The following is a 27,788-nucleotide window of genomic DNA, read 5'->3' as shown; positions in this document are numbered from 1 at the left end:
CTTCATTCATGCAAATATATATCTTTCTTTATTTTCAATTGATCCATTTAAAATATCTGTCACTGCATGCTCTTTGGTTGACTACAGAGCAGAGATGCGTACCAAGGGAAGACATGGAAGAGAAATGGAGGAAAGATTCTGTTTTTTGGTCACTTCAGAACAAGTGACAGAACAAATTTATCAGGATGGTCTAAGGGTTGGCAGCTCTGTCCAGCACACCCTGGGAAAGGCATCGCATGGAGTATATTTGTTTAGACATGTTGATGTGGCAATGAAAGCAACAACCAACACAATAAGTGCTACAAATCTGTTGATTTTCAAGGTTTGTTAAATGCAATTTTTGTCCCGTACAGTTCTGAGCTTTCTTATTGTTATGCACTCTAACATTAACTCCATTGTGCTTTTGGGCTACAGGTTCTATATGGAAAGGTGAAAAAAATTGCACCAAGCTTGACCTGGAAGAAAAGTCAGGATCCCACAGTAGGCTTTGACTGTCACATGTCAAAAGATGTTGTGTCTCCTCAAGACACTCTTTACCAGCAAATGCTCGGCTCTTCTGTGAGTTAGTATCATATTATAATGTGTAATTCTGCAGAATTTAAACTTCAGGGCTTCTTACAAGCTGTACTGTAAATTTCCAGGTTTTTCTGTTTGACTTCAATGAGAACCAGGAGCTCAGCGAAAGACCTCGGCAGGTTTTGCCGTATGCTGTAGTTTCATTTGTTCCTGACAGCAGTGCCATTCTGACCCCACCTCCAAATGTACCATTCTCACCTACAACTCATGGTACGATTGCCTGGAAAACTTTCATTATTATTACATAAATAAAAAATGTTTCATTACACATCAATATAAATCACATTATCTTCTCTTCAATGATAATAAAATGTCATTTTTCCATTTACTCTTGGAAATGCAGCAGACCGTTTTCGGGCATGTACTGTGGCTCAGAGAAGAGGAAAAGGAGACACTGCAACCATTATCTTCAAACATTTTGGTACAACTCAGATTCCAGGAGTAGAGTATCCATTTCAAAATGTGCAAAACATACAGGCACCCAACCCAAGACATCACCGGATTCCCATCGGCCAAGACTCGATGCTAAATCACACTACTGTATCTCAAAACCAAAAAAATGCTCCTGGTGCATGGGAATCGTCCGACAAATGTGACACAACACCAAGTCCTTCAGATAAGGTTTCCACAATAGTGTATTCTTCCCGCTCAGTTAGGGATCCTCGTCTATCTAGACGAGAAACAAACCAAAAGAGCAATTGCTCTGAGGCAGAAACAGCATCTTCAGTCTTAAGAAGTTATATGAGGAATAGTGCTGAAGACCCTCAAGACAAAGAAGCAAATCCTGAATTTAAAATGGCTGGAACAGAGTCTGGTCCGGAGGTGCCATCAAAAACTGATGCACAAAAAAATGAGGATTGTTCCCTACAAGCCCCCTTGAACAAATGTGTGCAGCAAAAAGCAGAAACACTGCCTTCAATAAAGCTATTTAAAATGAAATTCCAGAAATATGCAGAATATTTCAAGCTTAATGAGGAGGAAAGGCACAAAAAAATCTGGTCCCTTGAAAACATGTCACCAGAGCAAAAGCAAGCATTAATAGATCGTGTACAATTCTATGAGGTGTATTATCAGAGATATAAAAAGGGATTGCTTTCTCAAAAAGTCTGTGAGACAGAAAAGTCCTTCAGTTCGTCTCTGGGAGAGTCCACAGGGAAACACATTATGCAGTCAAAGGACAACACATACAAACAAAATCAGTCTGATGTGAGCCAGACAATAAATGCTCCAAATCTATCTGAAACATGTGTTCGAAACACTGACAACACATACATTAATGATAGCAAACATCAACATAATCCTGAAAACTGTGCCGTAATGTTACCAGAAAACAAACAGGTTCTTCTACCAAAGACTCGTCAGGATTGTGTGGACCAACTTTCAAAGCAATTTTTTGAAATTGGATCACTAAATCACAAAGATGACAATGCTGATCTGCAAATTGTACAAGGCAATCTCAAGCAACCCATATCTTTAAGTTGTCCTTTTAGAGAAGGTAAAACTAATCCCAATATAGAAAGCCATACAGGCACAGATAAGGAGTTTGAAAATAAATCTGGTCCAGATATTAACTCGGTTGAAAGACATAGTCATGAAATAAGCATTATGTGTCCAGGTAATCCCACAGCCATGGATATTGCAAGCTTTGTTGAAGTCTCTAGTTGTGGGATGTCAGAAAACAGTAATCCCAACCCTGCCATAGCAGAAAGACAAGAGCAGAATGAAAAAAATGACAGCAATTTTAAAGACAGGGATTCTTTATCCCGATTTACATTTAGCGAAGACTCTGAAATATCAACAGATTGTAATATGGCAACATTAGAAGAAAACAACAGTACTCTCATGGAATTGTACGAAAGACTTCAACTCGATCAACTATTGCCAAAACAAAATTGCGAGCAGAGTTTACCTCGAAGGGCTTACCTTTCACCTAGAGTTATGGGTGAATCTGTGGACACCAGTTTCCAGCAGAAAAATGAGAACACAGATTACAGTAAAAATAAGAGATGCTGGGAAGATCTCCATCTCATAGTGACTTTAAAGGCCAGCAAAATGCCTGCTCATACAGTAGTAAGACTCGCTCTCTCTGAACGATTTTCAAAACTCAAAAGCTGTCAAAAAAGAGTGACTGCCTTGGTGAATGGATATAAAGAAATGGGAACCCATAATGCTGAACTAATAAAACTACTAGCCAAAAGGTACAATACAGCTAAATTACACGCCAAAGACAGGAGCTTGAGAAGACCTTGTAAAAAGACATGTTTCTTCAAACAGACCACAGTTCTAGGTCTAGGTCGCTTTCTGAGGACAAAATACATTAAGAAGAAGCATTTGTGGAAAACAAAAAAACATATTTGCACAAATATGGGGTCGACACATGAACCTGTGGAGAGCAAGATAACATCAGACAATTCATCACATACATCCAAGACAGTTTACCACGAAAATAAGGATCAGGAACCAGACCTTAACTCTGATGAACAACAGTTACAAGTCCAGGTTAGTCAGGAGTCGAATGCAATTACAAATCAAATCCAAGAACGTTGTAGTCCAGTCACATCTGTTATCAACAATGACCTCACACCATCCCTGGGGTTCAAGATCATTTCTGAAACCAAAAAGGAGGAAACAAAGCCTGCAGAACCAGTTTCATCAGGTTCATTTTACACTGACATGAAAAAGCCAACAGAGGATGTTACTTTAAGCGTAAGTCCAGTAATGGTGAATGAAGAAGAACATGTTATTAAAATTACAAACAGTTCAGGTGAAACCACAACCTTTTTAGTAACTTATGATAGTAACAAAGCAAATGAGAGTACAATCACAGAGGAGGGAAGCTTGTCACAGGAAGTGACATCACAAACTGCATCAGATCCATTAGGTACAGCAGAGCCAAACCCAGCGAAGATGTCAGAAGATGACAAAGTGGAAACTTCTGAGAGCTTAAGTATATTCAGTCATCAAACTAACCTTCTGACTCCAGAATCCAACGTGATGTGTAATATCAATGACAAAGTTGAGACTGAGTTAGACGTTGTTTCTGACAACACAGTGGATAATATGGAAACTAGTGACATAAATACAAGTTTGAAATATGCTCTGAACTCACAGGATAGGAGCACAGGAGAGATGACTACAAAGGATAACAGTCAGAATATCCCAAACAAAAATAAACCAGGTCTCGCCACTAACGACACATGCACAAACAGCAGTGCTTTGTCTACTTATACAAAGATTACAAGAACAAACAGTGAAGTTGAAGAGTTGATCAAAGAGGAGGCATCAGATTTACAGCATTCCGGTCAACGGGCTTGGAAATGTACTTCAAATAATGTTTCAGATCTTATTGATGATGAAAATACATCTTCAAGCGGTCACTGTGAGATGGCTTCAGAACACACAAAGAGCAACGACACAAACTCTCCTGGTCTTACCATTTCAAATACTCAACATATGAGCACTGCCATGATAAATAAAAACTGTAATTTCTTCACACCAGAACAAAACCAAAACTGTGATGTTGACTCACCAGAAACGCAGCTCATTTCTAAGTTGAGAGATTACTTGACTAAATTTGAGTCCACTGTGAAGAAACAAGAAACAGTAAATGAAGGTTTGAGAGACAAACCATTGGTGTGGATAACTCTTGACAGTACAGCACATAAACAGCATTTAGCAGAGAAAAGCCAGTACAGGACCGGGAAGGAGGCTGAAAATGAAGCTCAAGCTAGGCCTGATGTTTATGTACTGGTGCCTGCTGAATCCAAGAGAGGCAGAAGATCTTCTCAAACCAAAAGAGCCAGCAGGCATAAATCAAAGAGAGCAAGATGGAGCTCGTGCCCTAGTGTGAGTCCTGACAGTACCAGTGCACTCGACACGGTCAAAGATACAAGTCCTCAACCCCAGCTGAACAACGCGATGGCAGCTTCCACAGACATCTTCATTAATAATGAACACAATGCACAAATCATCACGCAAAGTAATGAATCTACAAGGCAAGTAATATCCAACGAAGTTCCAATTGACCAAGACTCGGCAGACAGGGATGGCAAATGTGATGCGAGCAAGAGGCGATCTTTGGACACGGTGGAAATCATTGACGATGGGAATGTGAGCAGTTCAATTGCCTACAGTGATTTTAGTGTTAGCGACATTTCAAAAACTCTTAAAATGGCAGACCAAACAAAGTCATTAGCTGAACTTGGATCTCTGCAATCTAAATGCAAGAACATGCTGCAGCAATTTATCTTAAGATTTGAACGAGATCAGAAAGTATCATTCAAGCAGTCTTTTGTTTCAAGGAATCTCATCGTAGAGCAATATTTAGACCATCCACCTGGACATGTTGACCTGAAGTATGAAGCAGTCAATTCTTACTTGGAGTTGCAGATGATGATGGAAGTGTGGCAGTTTGTGGAAAATAAAATTAATTTCCTAAGAGGGCAACCTACATTTCGAAGTTTGCTTTGGTATGATCCGTCTCTTTACGGTGAACTCTATAAGGGCGAGGTTGGGTTTCAGCAGCAGTCCTCGTTGTTTACATCTTTTCAGAAGATCTTGACCCAGGAGGGCTACAGTAAACTGCATGAGTACTACATCACAGTCTCCAGCCTCCATCAGCAGTTACTCGTGGACCCTGACGCATCTTACTACATGTATATGAAAAGCAAGCGCGAGCTGCTCGAGGCAGAAGCCGCGCTTAGAAATCCACACGATATCAAAAGCTTCTTTTTATCTGTACCCATGACCGCTATGCTCAATTTTGGAGACAGCTTGGAAAGTTTACAAAATGTGCACCAAGTTATAATGAGTTTTGTTGAAACACCATCAGATCAGTTGCCAGGGACGTTTGATGTGGGCAAAGCAGAACATCTGTCCATCACATGCAGATATCTACAAGAAAAAGCCTTTTTCATAAGGTCATACAAAGAAATCCTTACTAAAGTGTCATGGTTTGGACTTGAGCACCTTCTTTATGATGCTTCTAAGATCCTCATATGGCAAGACATTGATTATGGGTTGTCTAATGAAGTTCTCCAAATGTACAAAAGTTCGAACCCTCAAATTATTTTTGGGGTGACAGAGTCTGGTGTCACTCTTGTAAATAAAAAGGAGTGGCCCCGTCTGTCTACGGATGGAGCGGAGACCTTGACGGAAAAGCAAACAGATGCTGCTCAGAAACACAAACCCACTCAACTCAGTCATTTACAGGTGACAATTTCTAGTCTTCATTGAAATATGTTTTTGAAACATTTAATAATTAAAATAATCTTATTTGGTAGGATATGAAACATCTTTTAAATTGTATTTTATATCTGATTTTTTTATGATCTAGAGTATAAATTCAGGAAAGGAGGTGGCTTATTCAATGTCTAGAAGGAGGTAAGAACTGCATTCTTACATTTTCAAAGTGTGAATTTCAGGATGTAATGTTAATATTCAAATTAATTTATCAGTTTAACCAATGAGGATACCTTGTTGTCAATTTTGTTGGTAATAAATGTTCTCTGCCATCCTCAGGAAATCTCATCCAGCCACAAAAGCATGTAACATGAATGATAAGGGTGCCAACCAACCATTTCAACCTACTCCTAAAGTTCCCACTGGGAACCCAACACCATATCAAACACATCATCAAAAAGACAATTTAGTGAATTGGGGAATGATGGGCAAAAACGTGTTAGACTGGAACAAACCTTCAACATCTCATGTACACAGTGAAATCAAGTCTCACCTTCTGTCTAAAAGACGAGTTACTTCATCAAAGTCTGAGCCGAGGACGTCTTTAGCAGACATACAGAGAGTTCAGGCAGTCAGAGAACAGGAATGGCCTTCAGTGTCGGCTCCCCAGACAACTTTACAACAAGATTCTGGTGTTATACGGCCAAGATTTGAAAGTGTTAAACATCAACAAACTGGCACTGTATTACATTGTCCTGTGGCCTCAAAAGAACAAGTAAACCAGTTCACTTTAGCCATGGCACAACCTTTCAATTTACCAAACTTTCCAATGAATACAAATTTTGTAGCTCCTCCTCCTCCTCTGTCAGTGCAGACGTTTTCCAACTCCTTGACACATGTCCCTGTGTCCAACATGTTTCCAGCCATTAACTACCCATACTTTCTTCTGAATGGACAAACGTACAGCACAGACTCGACTGCAGCCAGTCACCCGTATACTAGATATAATCCTAACACCATTTAGACCTAATGTACCATCAACTATGATTTAATGACTAAATAAATGTATTTTTTGTGAATCAATTTTATTTATAGGTAAATTATTAAAACCTGAACAGATTTTGTCTTTGTGTTTTCATAAATGTGTACCCAGTACTTTAAAACAAATGTATTGTATATTTTTATATATATTTACATTTACAAGTAAACCGTTTCATATATGACAACTCTTTTTTTTTTACAAAGAATGTATTGTTCCATTGCTACTGTATTGTTAATAAAGAGTTGTAATCATTTTAACATGAGTAATCATTTCTGTATCAGAATTGTTTTAGATGTAATGTACAGTTTGCCTATTGCTCAGCTGGCACTGTTTTATTTATTTATTTATTTTTTTCAGTAAAAAGTGAAAAGAGGTAATACTTTTCCCATCATACAACAACTGCAATGTCACTTTTAGAGAATAGGTTGTGAATAGGGTGCTTCTAAATGTACATTATATTTTGAGTTTTTTAGATTTATTGTTTTTCTTTGTTTTGAAAACAATTAACATTAATTTATTCTGTATAAACAGCCCCCTCTGTAATTAATAATCTCATAAAAATACATGCAAAAATAAAATGATTACTCTAAACGTTAATCAATTAATAGTTACTGTATATATAACTTGTTTACGACAGCAACTGCCTACTGACTGAGGTCTTAGATATTTATTTATAGAGAGAGGCAAATAAAGATATAAATGTCGTTTGTTGTTATTGGTCCTCTTGGCCAGAGGGGGCAGCACCTCGTGCAGCGCCGTGCCCTCCTAATGACGTCACCCGCGGCCATTACACAGCGCGTTCATGAGGAAGGTCGGAAGCGCGAGGAGCCAACGGAAAACTGAACAGCGACGGACAGCGGATACTGTCGATAGATATCGTGTTTGATATCGCACACACGAACGTGTAGATAACAATAGTCACCGTTAGAGAATCGCCCGTTATGTGAGGCGATATTTGTGTTGAACAGCAGTGTTTGCGGTTAGATGCGCGTCGCGTCGGCCCTGCGCAGCGCGTGAGTGCGGCAGTATTGGATTAAAGTGGATCGTAATCATAACACAAGCTATTAATAAGCGAGGAATAAGAGAAAATAAGCGATGGATGATAAAGTGTTTACGAAAGAGCTGGACCAGTGGGTCGAGCAGCTGAACGAATGCAAACAACTGACTGAGAATCAAGTGAGGAGTCTCTGTGAGAAGGTAACTGTACAAACCACCAGTCAATTAACTAACATGCGTTTTTTAACATGTATGTTATATTGGCGCACGTATGAACAACGATTATTTAACAGATAAACGAAAAACAGAGAGATGAGCTGTTAAACACTATGACCAGAGAGAGGTTTATAAATGAGCATAAGACTGAGAGCACTGAATGCTCGATGAGAGATCATTTCACAAGTTTTTCAACAGTAACACGTAACTACATGTGTATATATTGAATTGTTTTGGATTAAAGTATGAACTGTAATTATGTTTTTGTAATAACTATATGTTGTGCCCCGTTATTAGAATGTGCTGTTTTATCTGTATACACCATTGTGTATTTGTCACCCTCTCTATGAAATTCAGTCTAAAGTCTCATCATCCAACGATGAGATGAGGAGAATCAAAGTTTGATTTTATTGATTTGATTTTTTTGACATGATTATACTCCGTTAATATTCAAAATATCAAAGTTCTTTACATTGTGGGGATCATTACTGACTGGGTTTTCATAGGCTGGGTCACAGTTTTCAGATGCGCGTGAATTGAGATTTGGGATACCATTATTATGTGTAATGTTAGTAGAAAAGTGTTTTAAAATGAAATGGTTCTTCTACTATAATTTTTCTCTTAGGAGTTCAGATAGGTTAGTTAGGGGCCTACGTAAACATAAAAACATATTTTAGTAAAATAACAGTTTATTTATAAACCGCAATGTCAAATTTATAAACTGCAATGTCAACAGCCAATGTCAATTTGTTTTAATGCACAATTCAGCTTTATTACTTGGTATTTTGGTTTGTCATTGGTTAAATGTTTGTTATCTGTACTAGTATCTGGCTAAAGATAGTCTACAGTAACTCACTTTATTTACAATATAACAGGTGTAACCGCATTTGTTGATATGTGCCTCAGGCTTTACATTATTTAAAGCAGCTGATGTTAAACTAAAGGACAGTGTCATGTAGTCTGCTGTCATCATGACTCAGTGAATGTTGAACAAAAACATAATAAAATTTTTATCCAAAGATTTACAAAGACATAATATTATTAGAGAGCATAGGACTTTTACTTTTACATAGGACTTTTGCAGTTTTGTTTACATTTTTTATTATCTCTTCTACAGTTTCAGCTAGTATGTGGCCCTTAAAGAAACATCATAAAGGCAGATGTACTGTTGCCATATCTCCACATACTTTTCCTCTGTTGCATTTATTACACCTAGCAGTATCAATACCATCAAGCTTTGCTTCACAGATGATGGAACCTGTTGTGCACAGCCAAAAGAATTCAACATGCTAGATAGTCCTAGGCAGGGGTGGGCATTCCTGGTCCAGGGCCACTGTCCTCCACAGTTTAGCTTCGACCCTAATGAAACACACCTGAAAATACCAATCAAAAGCTTCAGTATGAGTTGGAAATGACATTCAGGTGTTTGATTGGGACTGGAGCTGGATGTGGCAGGACAGTGGCCCTCCAGAACCGGGGGTGCCCACCCCTGTCCTAGGGGGTAATTCGATGACGTTAATTTTCGCAATATAATTTTCTTGCAGATGCATCCTTGGTTGTTTGCCATGTAGTATGTCACACTATACGAGATAAAACAAGTCTTGCATCTCGTCAGAATCACCACCACACCCTACACCATAAAGATTGTGCAAAAATCTGACTCATTTTATGTAAATGAACACATTAGCTGTTAGGTTTACATGTTGTCTTTTTTTATAAAATATTCTTTTACTTGAAATTTGCCATTTTCTTCAGTAATGTAATTATTATAACTATTAGAAAAGGAGAATTTTTAATAAATACGTTGCTTTTTAAGAGTTTGTCAGTTCAAGTTATGCACAGGTGTGCATACAATTAGGGTGGTTCCACCTCATTTTGGGCCATGAAAAACCAATATAGGGTATGCACATGACGTCACCTTCAACAAAAATGACTGCGGTTATGCCCACTGAGTAGCAAAAGACAGATCCGGCAGCATTTGAGTACAGTGTGAAATCAGGGATAAGCTGTTGTGCGATAGACTGTACTAACAGATTAACAAGAATTCGGAGCTATTGTTTTATAGGCTGCCAAAAAACACTGAAAGGAGAAGTAAATTGATTGTTCATGCCACTGTCCACAGATCACAGGTGGGTTGATAAGTTGCTAGGGTCATTATCAAGCAGAGGTTTTACTTTCTACTTAAAGGTGCTCTAAGCGAATTCACGCGTTTTAGACCATAAAACATTTTTTGTTACTTACAGCAAACATCTCCTCACTGTCTACTTGCTGCCTGTCTGCTGATCAAACTGTAAAAAAATGTGATCTCTGTAGACAGCCCAGGCTCTACAAACTTCAATATAAACACAGTGGCCAAACCTACCACCCGAAACCATAACAAAGTGTTTCAGCCAATAAATGACAAGAAGGATTTGGGGGTTCATTAAAGCACGGAAGGGAGGTGGAGGAGTTAGCTACGCTCCGTTTGTTTGAAAAACGTTAAAACAGCAACAAGAAGTGACGTCTCGCAGATTCGCTTAGAGCGCCTTTTAAAAGTCTTTTTTCAAGTATTTGTATTTTATCCGTATTTTTCTTTGGAAAACATACATTCCAAAGCATATTATCATGATTTTTACTCTATTACATTTCATAAATAATACATTTTTGTTTTACATTTAGTATTTGAGTACATTAACATACTTTTCCTCAAGTAGAAGTACACAATTTTAATGTAACTAGGTATTAAATAAATTTTAATATGTAATGTAAAAGAATACACAGTATGATTCTATTCTTTACAGGGCTCGACATTAAGGCTTGTCCGGGACAAGTGGATTTTTTGTAGGACAAGTGTAAGAGAAAATTAGTTGTCTGACTGGACAAGTTAAATTTCAAACAATGTTACTTCACGTTACGTGCCGTTAACGACAGCGCAAACACGTTTACATGTTACTGTTATTGTTACTAAACAAGCTGCGTACGCATTAAACCTGATCGACGAACACGGAGGGGCGGGAGTCACGGGACGGCATGGAGTGGAGAGTGATGTTTCTTCAGGCTCCGGTGTGAATATAAATTACTTCACTGTGTGTAAAAAAAGCCAATTTAAATCCGTATTTTTTTTCTTCTAACGTTCGGTAAAAACACATAATGGGTTTAAAATATTGTTTAAGAATCTGTTTTATAACGAGAATCTCTCTTTCAGTGCGCCTATATGTGTGTGCGCTGCGCGACAGCTGATTTGAATCTGACAGAATTCGTCACTGTACTTTAAAAATCCCACACAAACATTACAGCGTAAATGCTAGGTTTAAGATCGATTTTATATATAACAGATAATCTAGATACATTTACCCTAATACGTTTTTTAAAACTTGGTAATGTTTTAATGTTTTGCTTTAGTGTTTTAATGTCAATCAATCATTGAAATGTGGGAAAAATGAAGAGAAAGGCAGCAGATATAGCATCATTCTTCAGAAGAGTAGCAAGAAGCAGCCAAATGAATTTTAGTAAAGTACATTTCAGTGGCCTAAATTCACATGATTTTCTGGTCTCTATAGTTTTTTTCAGCAATGGGAGATATAAATCCTGGTTTCAAAGTAAATTTCAAAAGTTTTATTTGATTAAATAGTTAAAAAACGAGGTTGAATTATGACTATAAATTGTATATTAATCTCAATTCATTTTAAAGTATTGTAGCAATTGTATGTTATACATTATTCTGATTGACACACCTATAATACTTAAAAGCATTTTAAGGTTGGATGATAGAGATTTTATGGCCCCTGCCTGGCCACCCCTATAAAAAATCCCTTGCTCCGCCACTGATTAGCAAAACACAAAAAATACATTATATTATAAATCTTTACCCGGACAAGTGACTTTTGTGCATGGACAAGTGAAACACAAATTTGGACAAGTTGCTTAAAAAGTTAATGTCAAGCCCGGCTTTAGAATTTAGTGAAGTAAACATTTTTCCAATACAAACATCCTAATAAAGCACAGATGCTTGGAAAGTTTAACTAATGTAACTAAGTATTGTCCACCTCTGCTATCAAGTCAAACTAAATTCAATTTAAGCTTACAACAGTCAGTTTATTGGCGGTTTTCGCAGGAGCCGCTATGAAAACCAGCCATTTTGTTGAATCATTTGCCACTCAACAGGGCGAGTTCCAGCTTGGTCATGTGGAAAAGTGATGTCAATGCATACCCTCTATACAGAATAATACAAGTGAATAATAGGCACATCAGCAACCCAGTGAGTACAGGAATTAGCATTAAGCTAACAGATTTATTATACTGATCAGGGCTTTTGGCGTTCTTTTTATTTCAGCCCTAAACCTATATAGCCATTTTCGGCGGCTGAAATTTTGGTGCATTATACATCAATAAATATATTTGAAGAGTTTCGTTGCAAAACGCGATAAATCCATTTTTTACATTTTTGTCAAAACATGTTTATTATTATGTTATCATGTTATTATTTTGTTTTATGGTGCTACTTAGCTGTATTTTTTCAATAAAGTTATGAAGGTTTAAATCAAAACAAACCAACTGCAGTTGCATTGAAATTAATTGGAATGCACAACCAAAAAACGAGATTTCTGAACAATAAAAAAACGGTGGTTATCTCATTTTGCAACGAAACTCTTCATTTGTTGATGAAAGGTTTCAGTATCTGTTGTCTGTGTGTGTTTGCTGGGGTCCTTCATGCTGATGAACATCATCCTCTGATGCTTTAAAAGACAAACATAGATGCATATACAACATTAGATAACTGACACCACATAACATTTACAAAAAAAAACAGATCGAAGTACCTGCATATTAGAGATAAAACGACTAACTTTGCTAGCCATACATTTATTATTTTCTAAAGGCCAATTAACACTGGTCCAACAACAACCAACAACTGCCAACAGGGGTTTCACACTGACCCAACAGACACGTCCGGCCTTAACACACAAATTGTAATAGTTTTGAAATTACAGATCATTAATATTTCTCTGCTGTGTAAAATTGTGTTTTCTCATGTATTTACCCCTGTGCAAGTTTTTAAAGCATTAAATAGTTTATTTCATTCCAACATTAAAATGAACATCCGCTATAACACTCAAACGCAAACAAAGTTAAAGCTCACCTGCTTTGACTCCAATGAAACCAGATGTCTTCATTTAAAGCGTAACTAAACCCCTGGTCAGAGCCTGACTCCACCCACTGGCAATATTTGAAAAATGAAAGAAAAGTAGGCAGATCCCAACAGAGATAGAGGGGATGACCTAAGCTCGTACCAAGTGTGTGATGAGATCGTAACAAGGGCATGGTAAGCTTGAAACTGCTTACATCACGAGTCATTTTTTGGACCCAACATCCAATAGGAAAATTCAACTGCAGTAGCCACCGTTCAACCTGAAGAGGGCAGCACTCAGACGCCATATATTGTAGTATTGAAACACTTTATATCCAAATGTCAAAAAACTTACTAAAATCAATGAACAGTAATAAACCATCATTCTTACAGATCAGTAACTAAAAAAAGTGTGATTAGGGTTTAGTTACTCTTTAATGCGTTTCCTCGTTTCATCCAGACACTTTGCTCGTTTTATCGGTGATCTGCCTTAAATCCAAAGTATTTCTATACGCGATTGGCTCATCAGTGACTCCGCATCAGCACTCATCACGTCTTTTTGTTGCATCTATGAAACGTTTCCAACTGACACCCTGTCAAACAGCGGATCAGTTCCAGATAGACCAGGTTCTGCAGTGGTTCCGGTACTTAAAAAAACCTGGTACTGATGACTTTTTTAGTTTTTAGAACCGATTTGATACCGAAGGCCCGGGACTTTTGACAACAATATTATGTAGTTTATTCAAAGTTGATTAATTCTGAACATGTTGCGTGCCCATATTACATAAAAATGTGACACTGCACCCCCTTGTGTCTGCAGCAACACACCCGCCACATGTGAAGTCAATAGGATGGATGGTTCTCAACATAATAAAAATGCACACAGACACACAGAGTTTCTGGCCTTTATTAGATAGAAAAATATGTTCAGCCCTAGGGCTGCACGATTAAAGGGAAACTTCACCCATTTGCATTAAGCTTTGTACCGTTAGAACCCCAGTCATGTTTTTGAATGGTCGTGCACCATTCCCTCAGTTTCCCCTGAGAGGGGAGAAATACTGATTTCAGTGAGGCACTTCCTTCTTTCAATGATGTAAAAATCGTCATTTTGCGTCATTGAAAGAAGGAAATCCTGTATCTCTATTGAGTGTGAAAGACTACAGACACTCATTCCTCATTTTTCCAAGGTGGGGGCTATGGGTGGGACCCACTCACGCTTCAGACCAATTACAGATAAGTGGGTGGGACTTACGAAAATATACTAACACAGACCAAAAAAAAACGACCAGCCGCCATCTTTATGCTAAGCTAAGCTAAACAGAAGTTGTGGAGCGAGCCAGAATTCATGTTACAATAACAGTGGAAGTTAATCAATATTACATGGAAGAGGGTGATTTCACAAGCGTGATGCTCTAATCCGCTGTACATTGCACCTTTATGAGCCACAATACTGCAAAGAGCTGAGGCAGATGTAGGAACAGAAGCCAGAGGAGTAGGCCGGAGCCTGGGCGTCGGCTGGGTAGAGGAGCCCGGTGAAGAAGCAGCAACCATCGGCCTCTGCTGCGTAGAGAAGCTTGCCTGTTCTCTCGCTGTGTGGCTTCTTTATAACATTTCTGCATCAGATAAGGATATGGACGTTTGTTTTGTGAATGTTTCTGGTCGCGTGCTTATTTCAAAGACGTGTTTCGGTTTACGAGCACAAGCTCCAAGAGCTGAGGCAGCGCGTCTGTGGAGATATTATGCAGGGGACGCGTTTGTGTGGAGGATGCAGGGATAAACGGACAAAGTGAGTGTTTATATTTTCTTTGTTATACTAACGTGGCATTTATGTACACAATAGCATATCTGAGCGGTGTTTTATATGTCTATATTGTGAGAGCAGTGAGGCCAATAATTACACAAATGTAATTACAGTAAACAAGAGACAAAAAGAAAATTGGTAAAACTAAATAAACATTTAAAATGCATACACTTTTTTTAACTAATTGAAAAGACATTTGTACTGCGGATCTGAAACCGCACGTTACTGTTTGAATAAGACTTTGCTACACACCAGGCCAGAGTGTTATTGTGTGTACCACAATGTAACATCACGTTTAAAAGTAAATCATGATTGGTGTCAGTCAGACACAGTGGTGGTGGCTATTTTCTTTGTTTTACTAACGTGGCATTTATGTACATAATAGCATGTCTGAGCCGTGTTCCGAGTAATGGGAGTGGCTTGCAGAGCTGTGCATTGTGGTGCATAGTGGCAGTTGTAGTTTTTCATACAAATGTGCTCTAAAGTCACATTTTGTCTTTTCTCTGTCAAATAGGCACAAAATTCTACATTTATGTTACATTTTGACTACAAATATGACTCACTTTCCATAAAGATTAATGTTCCTATCGGTGAAATGGCCCTTTAATCGTTTTTAAACCGAAATCGCGATGTGAATGGATGCGATTTTCGAATCGCAAGAAATACGATTATTTCGATTCAAAACTATTAAATATAACAATCATCTAGTACGCAGTTTTTGACAGTTCGCTTCATGCGCATTTTACGTTTGATGCAGTTTAGACCAATAGAGTGCATGAACACTGAGGTGAAAGTGTACGGCCATATGATTTCCGCAATGCGGAAAACACGGACAGAATCGCGAAATGCATACAAATGGAATTAACTGCACAACGCGGAATGTCATGAAGTTGGCAGATTTTGGATTCAGTCATTTTAAAAACGCATTATAACTCATTAACCGGCAAATGAAAGGACAGAAATGCGCGAAAACATTTCCCTTTTGGTAATGTTGGACTTAAAGAAAGGTGTATATACGTCCGTTTCTCGTCATGCATCGCAAACAATGACAAACGCCTCATCAGACTATAAGCAGGTTTCATTAAAGCCCGGAACACAGCAGACGAAACAGGTACATTATACTTTCTTGCACGCGCACATCTGCACCGCTTTGAATATTTACATGCATGAGGGTTCATGAAGCGCGCACACAGAGAGCAGTCAGCACACGCGTGATCACTAAACTTAAGTTTTCTTTCTTGTCTAAGTGAACATAAACAGCTGGATGTTTATCAGTAGGCTATATTGAAGCAGAGCAGTTTAGCTGTCTTGTGTCTTAAAGTGACAGTAACCTGGTGCTTTCTGTGTCAGAAATGTTTATTACACACCAAAAATTAAAATCACTCCTTACTCTTAACTGAACAAGCTTCTGCAGCTCCACATTTAAAATCATACAGTGAGGACTGTGCAGTATTTTATTTGTATTTTTTGCTTATGTTAAATCATAGATTCTAATAACTAATATATTTACATTTATTACAGATGCCTGAAAAGTAAAACAAGTTGAGTATAGTCTTATGATTAAAAGAAAAAACTAAACATTTGCTTGTCAGATGCATTGTTGTAGTGACAGCCAAAATACATTGGCCTATATGTTATTTTAAATAAAACTTTCAATAAAAAAAAATCTAAATTGTATTTTTTTTAATGTTCTTAGATTAAAAAAAAAACTTTGTCTGCAGAATAGCAAAGTCCTGCAGACAACTTGGTACAATGTTTAAGAGGTTTTAAATAAACTGTAGCACAGCATCTTTCTTTGGTGCTATTAAAACCACCACAACAAACCTGGATGTACCTCTTTTATTATATACTAATGAATTGCACTTTAAATCGCGAATCGCAATTTTGATCAGAAAAATCGCAATTAGATTTTTTCTCCGAATCGTGCAGCCCTATTCAGCCCTCTCCCTCTGAAGCTTCGAATATTCTGTGTTGATTACTACGATGCTTCGAAGCTCAAAAGCTGGTATTTGTAGCAGCCCTAGTGAACGTAGCCGGTGCACAGCAAGCAATTATTGTTCGTGCAGATGACCATGTAATCTGACATGTCTCTTGTCTATTATGACTTTTCTAACAGACAAAAAGCTCATGTAGTCTGAAACAGGCATTACTCCATAAAAGACTTCCCTTCAGTGCTAGATCGAAATGGCTTTGGTAACACACTTACACCGTCTCCATGGTGACTGTGGTTGTTCTTACCGCAGAGATCTGTTTAGTCATACAGACTTTAAAATGTTATGCTTGTACTTGATCTTAGCCAAGTTTAAAGCGTCTCTATGCGAAACTGAATATGATAAGACATCTGCTCACTAATGCTCTTATTTTGTGGCTAGCAGATATCATCTTCATGTTTATTTCCTTCTGATTCCTTTTTTATCTTAATTTGATCTCGCAAATTACATGTAGGTCAGATTTAGCTGACGTGGCTTGGACTTGAAGCAGTTTTATTGAAAGTTTCACGTCTTTTATGAGTATCTGTCTATAATAACTGGATTTTTGCATTTTCTTAAGAGAACATCAATGCCAAGTGGAGACATTAGTCCTGTTCACACATACAGTCTTTCTTGGTAATTTACTGGTAATTTGCAGTTAACAGATCATGTGTGAACAGAACCTTTCTCGTAAATCAGACTTCGTTCACACAACATTAATGCTCAATTCTGATTTTTTGCTCAGATCTGATTTTTTTTTGACTGTTCACATAATCAGACAGCTGTGTGAACTGTTCGTGGTCCTGAACTGCATCGCACGCTCAAAAGAACAATACTACGTCACGCGCAGCACGCATTTATATGGAAATTAACGTGCAGACTACTGAGCGGGTGTTGTGGTCTTCATATGGAGCTTCACAGACCGGCCAGTCAACACGTTTTATTTCAGTTCCGTGGGAGCGAACGAGCCGAGGCAGCCTGCTCCCCGGTCACATGCAGGTCTGTCATCTGAACAACGCTTCAGGAAAGTCAAATACACTTATTTGCGTGTTAGGGGCTTAATGTCGAAATTTCTTCACCAAAGTTGTTTAAAACAGCTTGCCATCTATTTGTGGAATTGCCGATGTCCTTAGCACACCCTATGTGAAGCCTAATGTACAAACAGTACTAGGACTGCACCGAAAAATGCTGATATACACTAATAATACTTGGCCGATAACCGTATTCTTAATCGCACAGCCGAGAATATTCACAGCTATTTCATGTACTACAGCTTTTGATCACTGTTTGAGTTGTTTATAACATGTATTTGAAAAAGCAACACTCGTCAAACATCATCATTATACATATTCTTTATTATCATGAAAATACCTGAAAATGTTTGAAGAACAGCAAAATAAATATACCCTTAAAACATTTCCTGGAGCTGCGTGTTATAGCTGCGCGTGTCTAGTTACTCGACTGCAGCGCACATTGAGTTTCTGCACGAGAGCGCCCCCTGGCTTTTGGATGTCGCGGTATTTCAGCATAATTCATTGAGAAGCATAGTAATAATCATCAGCCAATATATCGGTGCACCCCTAAACAGTACTGACGCAGGTTACGTTTGCATCACCTAATGCAGTGTAATTTGGTCACAAGCAACTTCACTAGAGCTGCAAATTTCGACTATTTTTTCAACCGATTAGTCTATCGATTATTTTTTAGATTAATCGAATAGTCTAAAAAATTTTTTTACAAATAATAAATGTAACATCTGCTATTAATGCCAACATTTTATTGAAGCATTTTCTCAATTAAACAAATACACAAACAGTGCCAGTGCCAAGGAAAATATAACAAATCACATAAAAACAAGTCCAACATTAATTCAGCCTAACATAAACAGTGCAAAAGGGGCATTATTCACCTTAAACAAATCAAATATATTAATATTAAAGAAGTAAAATAAAAATAAATCAAACTGAATAATAACTCCTTATTAATATAAAAACATGTCCCGCTCTTTATTGTTCCAGCCCTAGTGCTAATCATAAACTAATGAAGAGTCATCATTAACTACAAAATGACTCGCATGAAATCATTGTTTATTAATACATTAACTAAAAAACATGTCATGTTGTACTTAATGATGACTCTTCATTAGTTTATGATTAGTACATGCATTTACTCAGCATTAGTTCAGACTGAAGTAAAAATAAGTTCATTGTGATTCATATTATTACTGTTAATATTATTACTATCAGTAGTAACGTTACTGTATTCTCATTTAGCATCAACTTTAACATTTAACTTTTCTTAAGTCTCGGGTAAATACTAATTTAGTTAGTATGATCTTCTAATATTTTATAAACGCCGTTTACGCTGCTGTTACTTTAAATAAACGCATGTCAGGAATACCTAACGAGACGAGCTTTTATAATATCTGCGCACATACGCTATGGGAACTCCGCGCTGCCAGCTGGCTTTCAGTGCACGCGGGCACATGCCTATCTCAGTGTAACACAGTAACTTATTATTTCATAACTTCTTAATATAAAAAGTTAAACATGTCCCGCTCTTTATTTACTGTTTCAACATACTGCCCAGACGCGATGCATTGTCGTGTCTGTCAGGCGTCTCGCAGCTCGTATTAAACTAAGATGTAAACACAGCTGTATTAAGCACCATATATGCCTGCATTGATTCTATTGTTGTATAAAACTTACTGTAAAAATTCAAATACTTACGCTGCCGTCGCGTCATTGTGAGGTCGGAGAGCTCCAGGTTGTTTTCTTTTAAGATGATCATGCACAGATGTTGCGCTGCTGTGGTATGCCATTTCAGTTTTACACAGTATGTGTTTTATTTGGTCTCTGCTTAAAGTATTCCCACACTTTTGATCACGTTCTGGCTGTTTGGTATAACACTTGTATTATCCGGTCGGAGCTGAAGCCGCCTTCATTTGAAAACGTAAACAATGCGACGCATCGACGCATTTCCGGCAAATCGACGTAATTACGTAATCGACGTAATCGACTACGTCGACGCGTCGTTCCAGCCCTAAACTTCACGACTGTCAACGTAACAAAGTCATGTATTTCATGGCATTTACTTGTAAATTAATTCTTGTAAATTTATGCTGTGAAAGAGGCTATTGTTTAACTGTTGCTATATGTTGAGTTATTGGATGCGTGTAAAACTTGTCTTCAGCACTAATAGTGCAGGAGTTATGGGTCGGTTCACAAATTTGTGATTTAGACGGATATCACTGTGACTGCTATAAGGACCTGTAACTAACATTCACCTGTTCTTACACCCGCAGGCTAAAGAGATTCTCACTAAAGAGTCCAATGTGCAGGAGGTCCGCTGTCCCGTCACAGTGTGTGGTGATGTACACGGTCAGTTTCATGACTTGATGGAGCTCTTCAGAATCGGGGGAAAGTCACCCGACACCAACTACCTGTTCATGGGTGACTACGTAGACAGAGGTTATTACTCGGTGGAAACAGTCACACTTCTTGTTGCCCTAAAGGTACATTCAAAACAAAATCTAAACTGATGGAAATGTTTATAGAAAACTTCATGTTTCGTGTCATCTACCCCATCGGCAGGTTCGATACCCAGAACGCATCACGATATTGCGGGGGAACCACGAGAGCAGACAGATCACACAGGTGTACGGCTTCTACGACGAGTGCTTGAGGAAATACGGCAACGCAAACGTCTGGAAATACTTCACAGATCTTTTCGACTACCTTCCACTCACAGCGCTGGTGGATGGACAGGTAAAACACTGAGACAGATTCATATCAGAGCAGATAGAGCTCATGTGTGTTAATATCCTAAATATATCTCATCCTATCAGATCTTCTGTCTGCACGGTGGTCTGTCTCCATCTATAGACACACTGGATCACATTCGTGCTCTGGATCGTCTGCAGGAGGTTCCTCATGAGGTCAGAAACACATTCACTACACCACATCAAAGTAAAATCACTTTATATGTTTTAGAAATAAAGTAGATGGCTGTCTAACTTTAGAAATAACCATCTTCTCTTTAACAGGGATTAAATTCATGATGAATTTAATATCAAGAGAGATAGTGAATCCAGTAAATGTTTTAATGTTTTTGCTTCACACAGGTTTTGTGTCTGTTCTGAGAGTGCTCTTTGCACTGCAAGGGATTATGGGTGCTTTATTCTTAACATGAGATTTATGGCTTCTGTTAACCTCTGAGAGATCTTTGTCTTTTTGCCTGTTTTATAAGCTCTTCAAATGAAGTAACTAAGATACCAGCTGATCTTGTAAATGTTAAGGGTCATTAAAGTGCGTTTAAGATGAATGCCGTCTTTACATCAACAGCAGTTTTCATTAAAGAAGGCTTTGAACATTAAAGAGGACTTGTGTGATGTATGTGTGTGTGTGTGTGTTAGGGTCCGATGTGTGATCTGCTCTGGTCAGACCCTGATGATCGTGGCGGATGGGGAATCTCTCCTCGAGGTGCTGGTTACACCTTTGGACAAGACATCTCTGAAACCTTCAACCACGCTAACGGTCTCACACTGGTCTCTCGTGCACATCAGCTGGTCATGGAGGGATACACAATTCAGTAAAATATAATAATAATAATAATAATAATAATAAAGTACAATTTTGACCTTCAAAAGTGTTTCTTCTCCATCAGGGATACAACTGGTGTCATGATAGGAATGTTGTCACTATATTTAGTGCTCCAAACTATTGCTATCGCTGTGGCAACCAGGCTGCTATTATGGAACTGGACGACACGCTTAAATATTCATTGTAAGTTATGTTTTACTACTTATATGCTAACTAGTCTTTGTTCTCTGAAGAACTAGCAATGTCCAGGTCATTAATTACTATTTATTTGCTTAAAGGCATAGTTCACTTTAAAAATTAAAATTCTGTCATCATTTACTCATCCTCATGTTGTTCTAAACAGGGTTCCCACGGGTCCTTGAAATCCTTGAAAGTGTACGAAAATTAGGGAGAAAAAGTCAAGGCCCTGGGAAGATTTTGAAAATATACATACATTGATACAGGTCATTGAAAGTGCTTGAATCTATTTCATGCAAGACTTTTTCTGGTAAAAAATCTATATTCTCAACTCAATTCCCTGTGTAGTGTAGGATAATATCATAAAAATTCTAGACTTTGTAAGAACACATGCTTAAAGGCGGAGTCCACGATGTTTGAAAAACGCTTTGGAAAAGGAGACGGGCCGACTACCAAAACACACTTATAGCCAATCAGCAGTACGGAGCTTGTCTACTAACCGACATCCTTGCCGGGTTGCGTATGTGTGGGGCAGGTCTATCAACAGAAGGTCCAGATTCTATTGGGGTATATTTGGACTTTCGAGTCCAGCTCTCCTACGCACCTATACGTTTATGTGATTGCGTTGTAACAAATTCAACTCTTTATCGATATTGTTGATTCATTACCACAAGTTTAACTCAAAGGTATAATTTTCCTTCTTGATCTCATTCTTATGAACATCACATTTTGAGACAAAGTTTACCCACTTCACTTGGGCTAAACCCAAGAAATATCATGTGACTAAACATACAATTCAAATTAAACAATATATGAAGGGAACAAATCTTTTCCGGCTATACATAAAGTAACATAGTATCCCAAAAAACTCATAGCGTCTCCCTTGTTTAGGCCTGTCGCGATAATGACTATATCGACTTATCGAGCGATAGGTGAACATGACGGGAGTTTTTTAGAGACTATAAATTACCACAGCGTTTACATATGTGTTTGTTTGAAAAAAAATGCATATCATTAGCATTTTAGACGATCGCGATTGCCTCTGTTATTTCTACCCACTGTCTGTCTCAGAAGAGTGGACACACGCACATGTGGACCCTGAGCTCTGCGTGAACACACACGAGAGAGAGGTGAAGAGAAAGCTACTCGAGCACAAATGTCGTGTTTTTTGGTGAATACACGTGAATATGTGAGGAGGAACTTAATGTAAACAAGCCAGCATCTCTACTTTTTAAAAACTGGGGCAATGAAAATAGCTATAAAAGTAAAAAGTCATCTAAAACATAACCATAGCATCTAGTGTTTAGATCTGAGGTGTAACGTTAGCTTGTCAACGTGACTGCGCGTAATGACACATACTCACAGATGCGATCAGAGTAAACACTCAACTTAATATATAAACCCTGTGAAGCTGGGATTTATACTGAACAATCTATGCATATTTTATAAAATGTATTTATGTTTTAAATATTTAGAATATTATTTTTTTTCTTGCATTCCAACTTCATATTAATATTTCATACTTTTTTATCTTAATATTCTTAAAAATCATTTAAAAAGTTGTGTTCTTAGAAAGGATGTTCTTGCATTATTATGCTATTTTATTGTCATATCTAATCTGTGACATAAAATGGTCTTAAAAAGAAAATACTTTCGACTATCGCCATTATTTCTGGGGCAATTAATCGACCTATGAAAAGTAACTACCATGACAGGCCTACCCTTGCTATACTTTCTGGGTCCCTGTAACACTGTCTTTGGCAATATTTTAGATAGCGATATACTTCCTGCACCCCGTCTTTGTGGTTAAGCCTCACCATTGGTTGAATTTGATATACACATTCAGACGCACTTACCACTGGGTGCTTCCCCAAAGTGTCACCGCAGTGACGCAACGCGAGTTCCCTCGAAAGGGAACTGTAACAATGTATCTTAACCCTTGTGCATCAATTAAAAAAAGTTACACATAGGTTCACAGGGGACAAAAATGTCCATGTTCAAAAAGTGTCATAAAAATATTATAGATTAATATTTTTTTCCACTTTCACTGATGCCATTTTTTTAACCAACAGCAGCTCTAATCACAATGACCAAACATTCATTAATTTTCAGAATTTTAACCCTTTAAATGCTGGTTTGTTTACACAGTGCCACTGCTGTTTTTTTATGAAAAAAAGAAAATTTTTAATTATTCTCAATTTACTAAATGCTAAGCAGACTTTTTTTTCTTTGAGTATTACAGCCTTGGATATGTCATTGATTAACAACAACATTAATTTTTATGCATTCTTATTTTTTATGCAGTATCAGATTAAAAAAAGTTACCTCTCAGGTCCATAAAGGACAAAAATGTCCATGTCAAAAAGTGTCATAAAAATATTATAGATTAATCTTTTTTTCCACTTTCACTGATGGCATTTTTTAACCAGCATCAGCTCTAATCACAATGACCAAACATTCATTAATTTTCAGAATTTTAACCCTTCAAATGCTGGTTTGTTTACACAATGCCACTGTTGTTTTTTATGAAAAAAACGACACCTCCTTTGCAGCGGTTGTAGTCTTGTGATTTCCAGTACAATATTTTTTTTTTTTCGTTCAAACTGTTCACACACACGCGCACACACACACACACACACACACACACGCACATTCTGGTTTCCATGTTTTGTGGGGACATTCCATAGACGTAATGCATTTTATACCATACAAACTGTAAATTCAATTCTCCTTACCTACCCCATTCCCTAACCCCAACCATCACAGAAACCTTTCTACTACTTCACATTTTCAAGAAACATCATTCTGTTTGATTTATAAGCTTATTTTCTCATGGGGACCTCAAAATGTTCCCACAAGGTCACAAAAATACTGGTATTCCTATCTTTGTGGGGCCAATTGGTCACCACAACGTGATATTTACCAGGTACACACACACACATAAAATTTTCAGTACACACATACAAACCACCCTCTGACATTCATACCAACACACCCACACAGTTATAGCTTCATAATATATCTAATTGGCTCTATAATATGCATAAGCAGAAAACAACAATAAAGCGATAATTTGCTTTATATGCCAAACCTAAAAAAAATGGCACTATCTGGTAAAAAATAGTAAAAATTTAAATTTTGAAGCCTTGCCAACAGAATGAAAGCCTGTTAACAAAGATTGCATTATTTTATAGTTGAATGGCACCGGTATTAAAAATTGCAGTTTTAATGGGTTTCAATAGGGACATTTTTGTCCAAAAGGTCCTGAGAGGAAGTATTTTGTGTACCTAGTAGAAAATAGATTTTTTTAAAGGAAATGAAGGTGAAATATTAAAATTCCGATAAAAATGCACACCTGTGGCAAATTTTATGCACTTAGCATTAACGCAGGCAAAGTTATCAAAAAACAAAACGGAAAAAGACAAAAATGTCCTCAAGGATGCACAAGGGTTAAAAGATAACACGATGTAACCTTGCTTCACTTGAAATGTGTCCTCACATTTAGTCCTTGAATTTGAGGGTATTGGACCTGGAAAGTCCTTGAAAGGTCCTTGAATTTGAAGTTAGCTAAGGTGTGGGAACCCTGTCTAAACCTGCATGAATTTATTTTCTCTGATGAACACAAAAGCAGATATTTTGATAAATGATGGTAAGCTCACAGCTGAATCTGATTGTAACCATTGACTTTCATAGTAGGAAAAACAAATATGATGGAATTCAGTGGGTACCATCAACTGTTTGCTTACAATCATTTATCAAAATATCTTATTTTGTGTTCATCATGATAAAAAAAACTTGTACAGGTTTGTAACAACATGAGTGCGATTAAATGACAGAATTTTTATTTTTGGATGAGCTATTCCTTTAAAGGGGTGTTATTTTGTTTCTTGGCTGTACTTCAATACTTTCTCATGGTTGATTGGTCAAAACACACATTATTGTTCTATTTATTAATAAATATTGAATTAATAATAATTGTAATTGTTATTATTAAGTTTCATATTTTACATTGTGTCAAACACTGTTACTTTCTACTTCTGATTGGTATTATCGGTCTATTGTGATTGGTCTTTCGCTCTGAGTATGTTGTAAATGTCCCGCCCCTTTTCTCTACGGAGTTAACAAGGAAGTGCATGCTGTAGCTTCTCACATGTTAACAGCGGCGTCAGTCCTACACGGTGAACAGTATTCACACAGAATTCCCAAAAAGAGTCCTGCTGGAATTGGTCTCGCTCAGTTTAACCATCAGCTTAATAAGCTTTCTAAGCACGATGGAGTGAGCGTGTGAAAATTTCACTGCATGTTAAAGCGCATGACTGCTTTTATTTTTGTTTTCTCTAAAGCAGCAAGGCCTCGTCCTTTTTGCATGCTCTTGAGGGTGGGGTTTATTTGAATTTCATTGTTTTTTTATACAATTATATAAAGGACTTTGAGTGTCATAACTTTGAAGATTTATTTTATACTCAAACATCATCAATTACACACTCACTGATGCTGGAAAAAGTACAAAAAAGCATAATAGGCACATCTTTTTTTATTATTTTGTTTTAAGTGTTATAAAATAAATGAATGTATTGCAATGATGATAATGTATTATTAACAAAAATGTACAGTAATTTAATAACCACATTCCTAAAATAAGGCTTACGTTTTCTTAATGCAAATATAAATCTCTAAATATAGTACACTTATAATGAAATAAACATCCCTGAGCTATGAGTAAGTGAATTATGACATCATTTTGTCAAGTATGTGAAGTCATTATGTATATTTATTTTGTTTCCCTTCAGTCTTCAGTTTGATCCGGCTCCTCGCCGCGGAGAGCCTCACGTCACCCGTCGCACCCCTGACTACTTCCTGTAAGAGAGCACTGGGCCTTTAAAGCAAGCGACAGCTTACAACTATACATCTATTCATCCAGTGTGTGTGCGTGTATATAATAGGGAGGGAATATGTTTGACATGACAACACTAACACGGACCAAAATGTGCCATACAAGCATTTAATGCCCCGATCCAATCGCTCTGTCTCAGTACTGCTGCAAGTGTATCGTTTTAGACTATAGTACAATTGCCTGCTGTATACAATGAATAGACATGTTCCCTTTATTCTTCAATTGTACAATATTCAATTCAATGAAATATTCACTGTTTATTCCAACGATATCACAATATCACTGGAATAAACCTCATTTATGTTGGCGATGTCAGGCATGTGAAATACAGTAACATTTTATACAATTGCACAAGCGTACATCTTTTCCTGTCTTTTCACCAAAAAATACTATTGGAGGGTATATGAACTTGATATGACTGTCCTCTCATCTGATCCTCTATTTTCTTTTGTGTTGACTGTCTTCTGTGTATTTGTCAATAAATGATAGCCTCTTTGGTGTATTTGAACTAATAAAGTACTTTAAATCGCAAGCTACACAAAACAAGACGCTATTTGTGCTTTTATTCAAAATTGACATTAGCGAATTATTGTATGGGGTGTTGAGTGGATTCCAAAGTGAAACATTAAGATACATTTAAATGCGAGTTTGTGATGGTGAAGGAGTTGATGCTGGTAACTATCGTGATATTTTCCCCACGATAGTGTATTGATATTTTTAAAAGCCCATCAAATCCCTCTTTGTGCGTCAAACGACCTCCTCCGCCGCTGCTGTAGTTGTCGCTGTCCAGTGTTCTGTCATATACAGCCATTCGCCAATGTCTCAAAGGTTAGTGGGAGTGAGAAAATGGCAGAAAATTTAAAAACGCATGCAGCTTTCAAAGCCGGTGTGTGGAAGCACTTTGGTAAAAGAAAAATCAGCTCTACTTTTTTTTTTTACATTTTTGATAAAAAAAGAAAAGCATTGCAACGTATTGCATCGTATCGTGCATCATGTATTGTGATATGTATCGTATCGCGAGGCCCTTGCCAATACCCAGCCCTAGAATTAAGCCTGTAATAATGATTTATAACCTGACCTGTTTAGCTTAATATCATTTGACTTAAACCACGTGATGTAACCTCCAGTTTTGTTTCAAACAGAGGTGGTGATATAGAGGTAGATTTTATTTTTTTAATTACTTGGAAAAAAGAAATGGGATCAAGATTTTGTAATACTAGTAACAAA

General features: G+C 37.4%; 2 protein-coding genes across 4 annotated transcripts in view; both read left to right on the top strand.

The window, feature by feature from the left end:
* The window catches only part of tex15 (testis expressed 15, meiosis and synapsis associated), a 31,060-nt gene extending 24,004 nt beyond the window's left edge, over positions 1 to 7,056 (top strand). For all 3 annotated transcript variants that reach the window (XM_055206824.2, XM_055206823.2, XM_055206825.2), the window contains 6 exons: positions 88 to 322; positions 415 to 558; positions 642 to 786; positions 920 to 5,787; positions 5,912 to 5,958; positions 6,097 to 7,056. In XM_055206824.2, coding sequence (XP_055062799.2) covers positions 88 to 322; positions 415 to 558; positions 642 to 786; positions 920 to 5,787; positions 5,912 to 5,958; positions 6,097 to 6,781 — 6,124 coding nt within the window. In that variant the 3' untranslated portion in view covers positions 6,782 to 7,056. The remainder of the gene's footprint in view (positions 1 to 87; positions 323 to 414; positions 559 to 641; positions 787 to 919; positions 5,788 to 5,911; positions 5,959 to 6,096) is intronic.
* A 506-nt stretch (positions 7,057 to 7,562) lies between these two features.
* On the top strand, positions 7,563 to 27,107 carry ppp2cb (protein phosphatase 2, catalytic subunit, beta isozyme). Its single transcript, XM_073873895.1, has 7 exons — positions 7,563 to 7,996; positions 20,194 to 20,403; positions 20,483 to 20,656; positions 20,737 to 20,826; positions 21,304 to 21,472; positions 21,562 to 21,673; positions 26,458 to 27,107. The coding sequence occupies exons 1-7, from the start codon at positions 7,895 to 7,897 to the stop codon at positions 26,528 to 26,530; spliced, it is 930 nt and encodes a 309-aa protein (XP_073729996.1). The 5' UTR covers positions 7,563 to 7,894; the 3' UTR covers positions 26,531 to 27,107.
* The last annotated feature ends 681 nt before the right edge of the window (positions 27,108 to 27,788 follow it).

Source organism: Misgurnus anguillicaudatus, chromosome 12, assembly GCF_027580225.2.
Source record: "Misgurnus anguillicaudatus chromosome 12, ASM2758022v2, whole genome shotgun sequence".
Lineage (NCBI taxonomy): Eukaryota > Metazoa > Chordata > Actinopteri > Cypriniformes > Cobitidae > Misgurnus > Misgurnus anguillicaudatus.
This window is presented reverse-complemented; position numbering and strand designations above follow the sequence as displayed.

Coding starts and splice junctions, on each gene's coding strand:
- ppp2cb (XM_073873895.1), top strand. CDS start 7,895: ATGGATGATAAAGTGTTTACGAAAGAGCTGGACCAGTGGGTCGAGCAG. Junction 7,997..20,193: donor TGAGGAGTCTCTGTGAGAAG/GTAACTGTACAA, acceptor TTACACCCGCAG/GCTAAAGAGATTCTCACTAA. Junction 20,827..21,303: donor TGCAGGAGGTTCCTCATGAG/GTCAGAAACACA, acceptor TGTGTGTGTTAG/GGTCCGATGTGTGATCTGCT.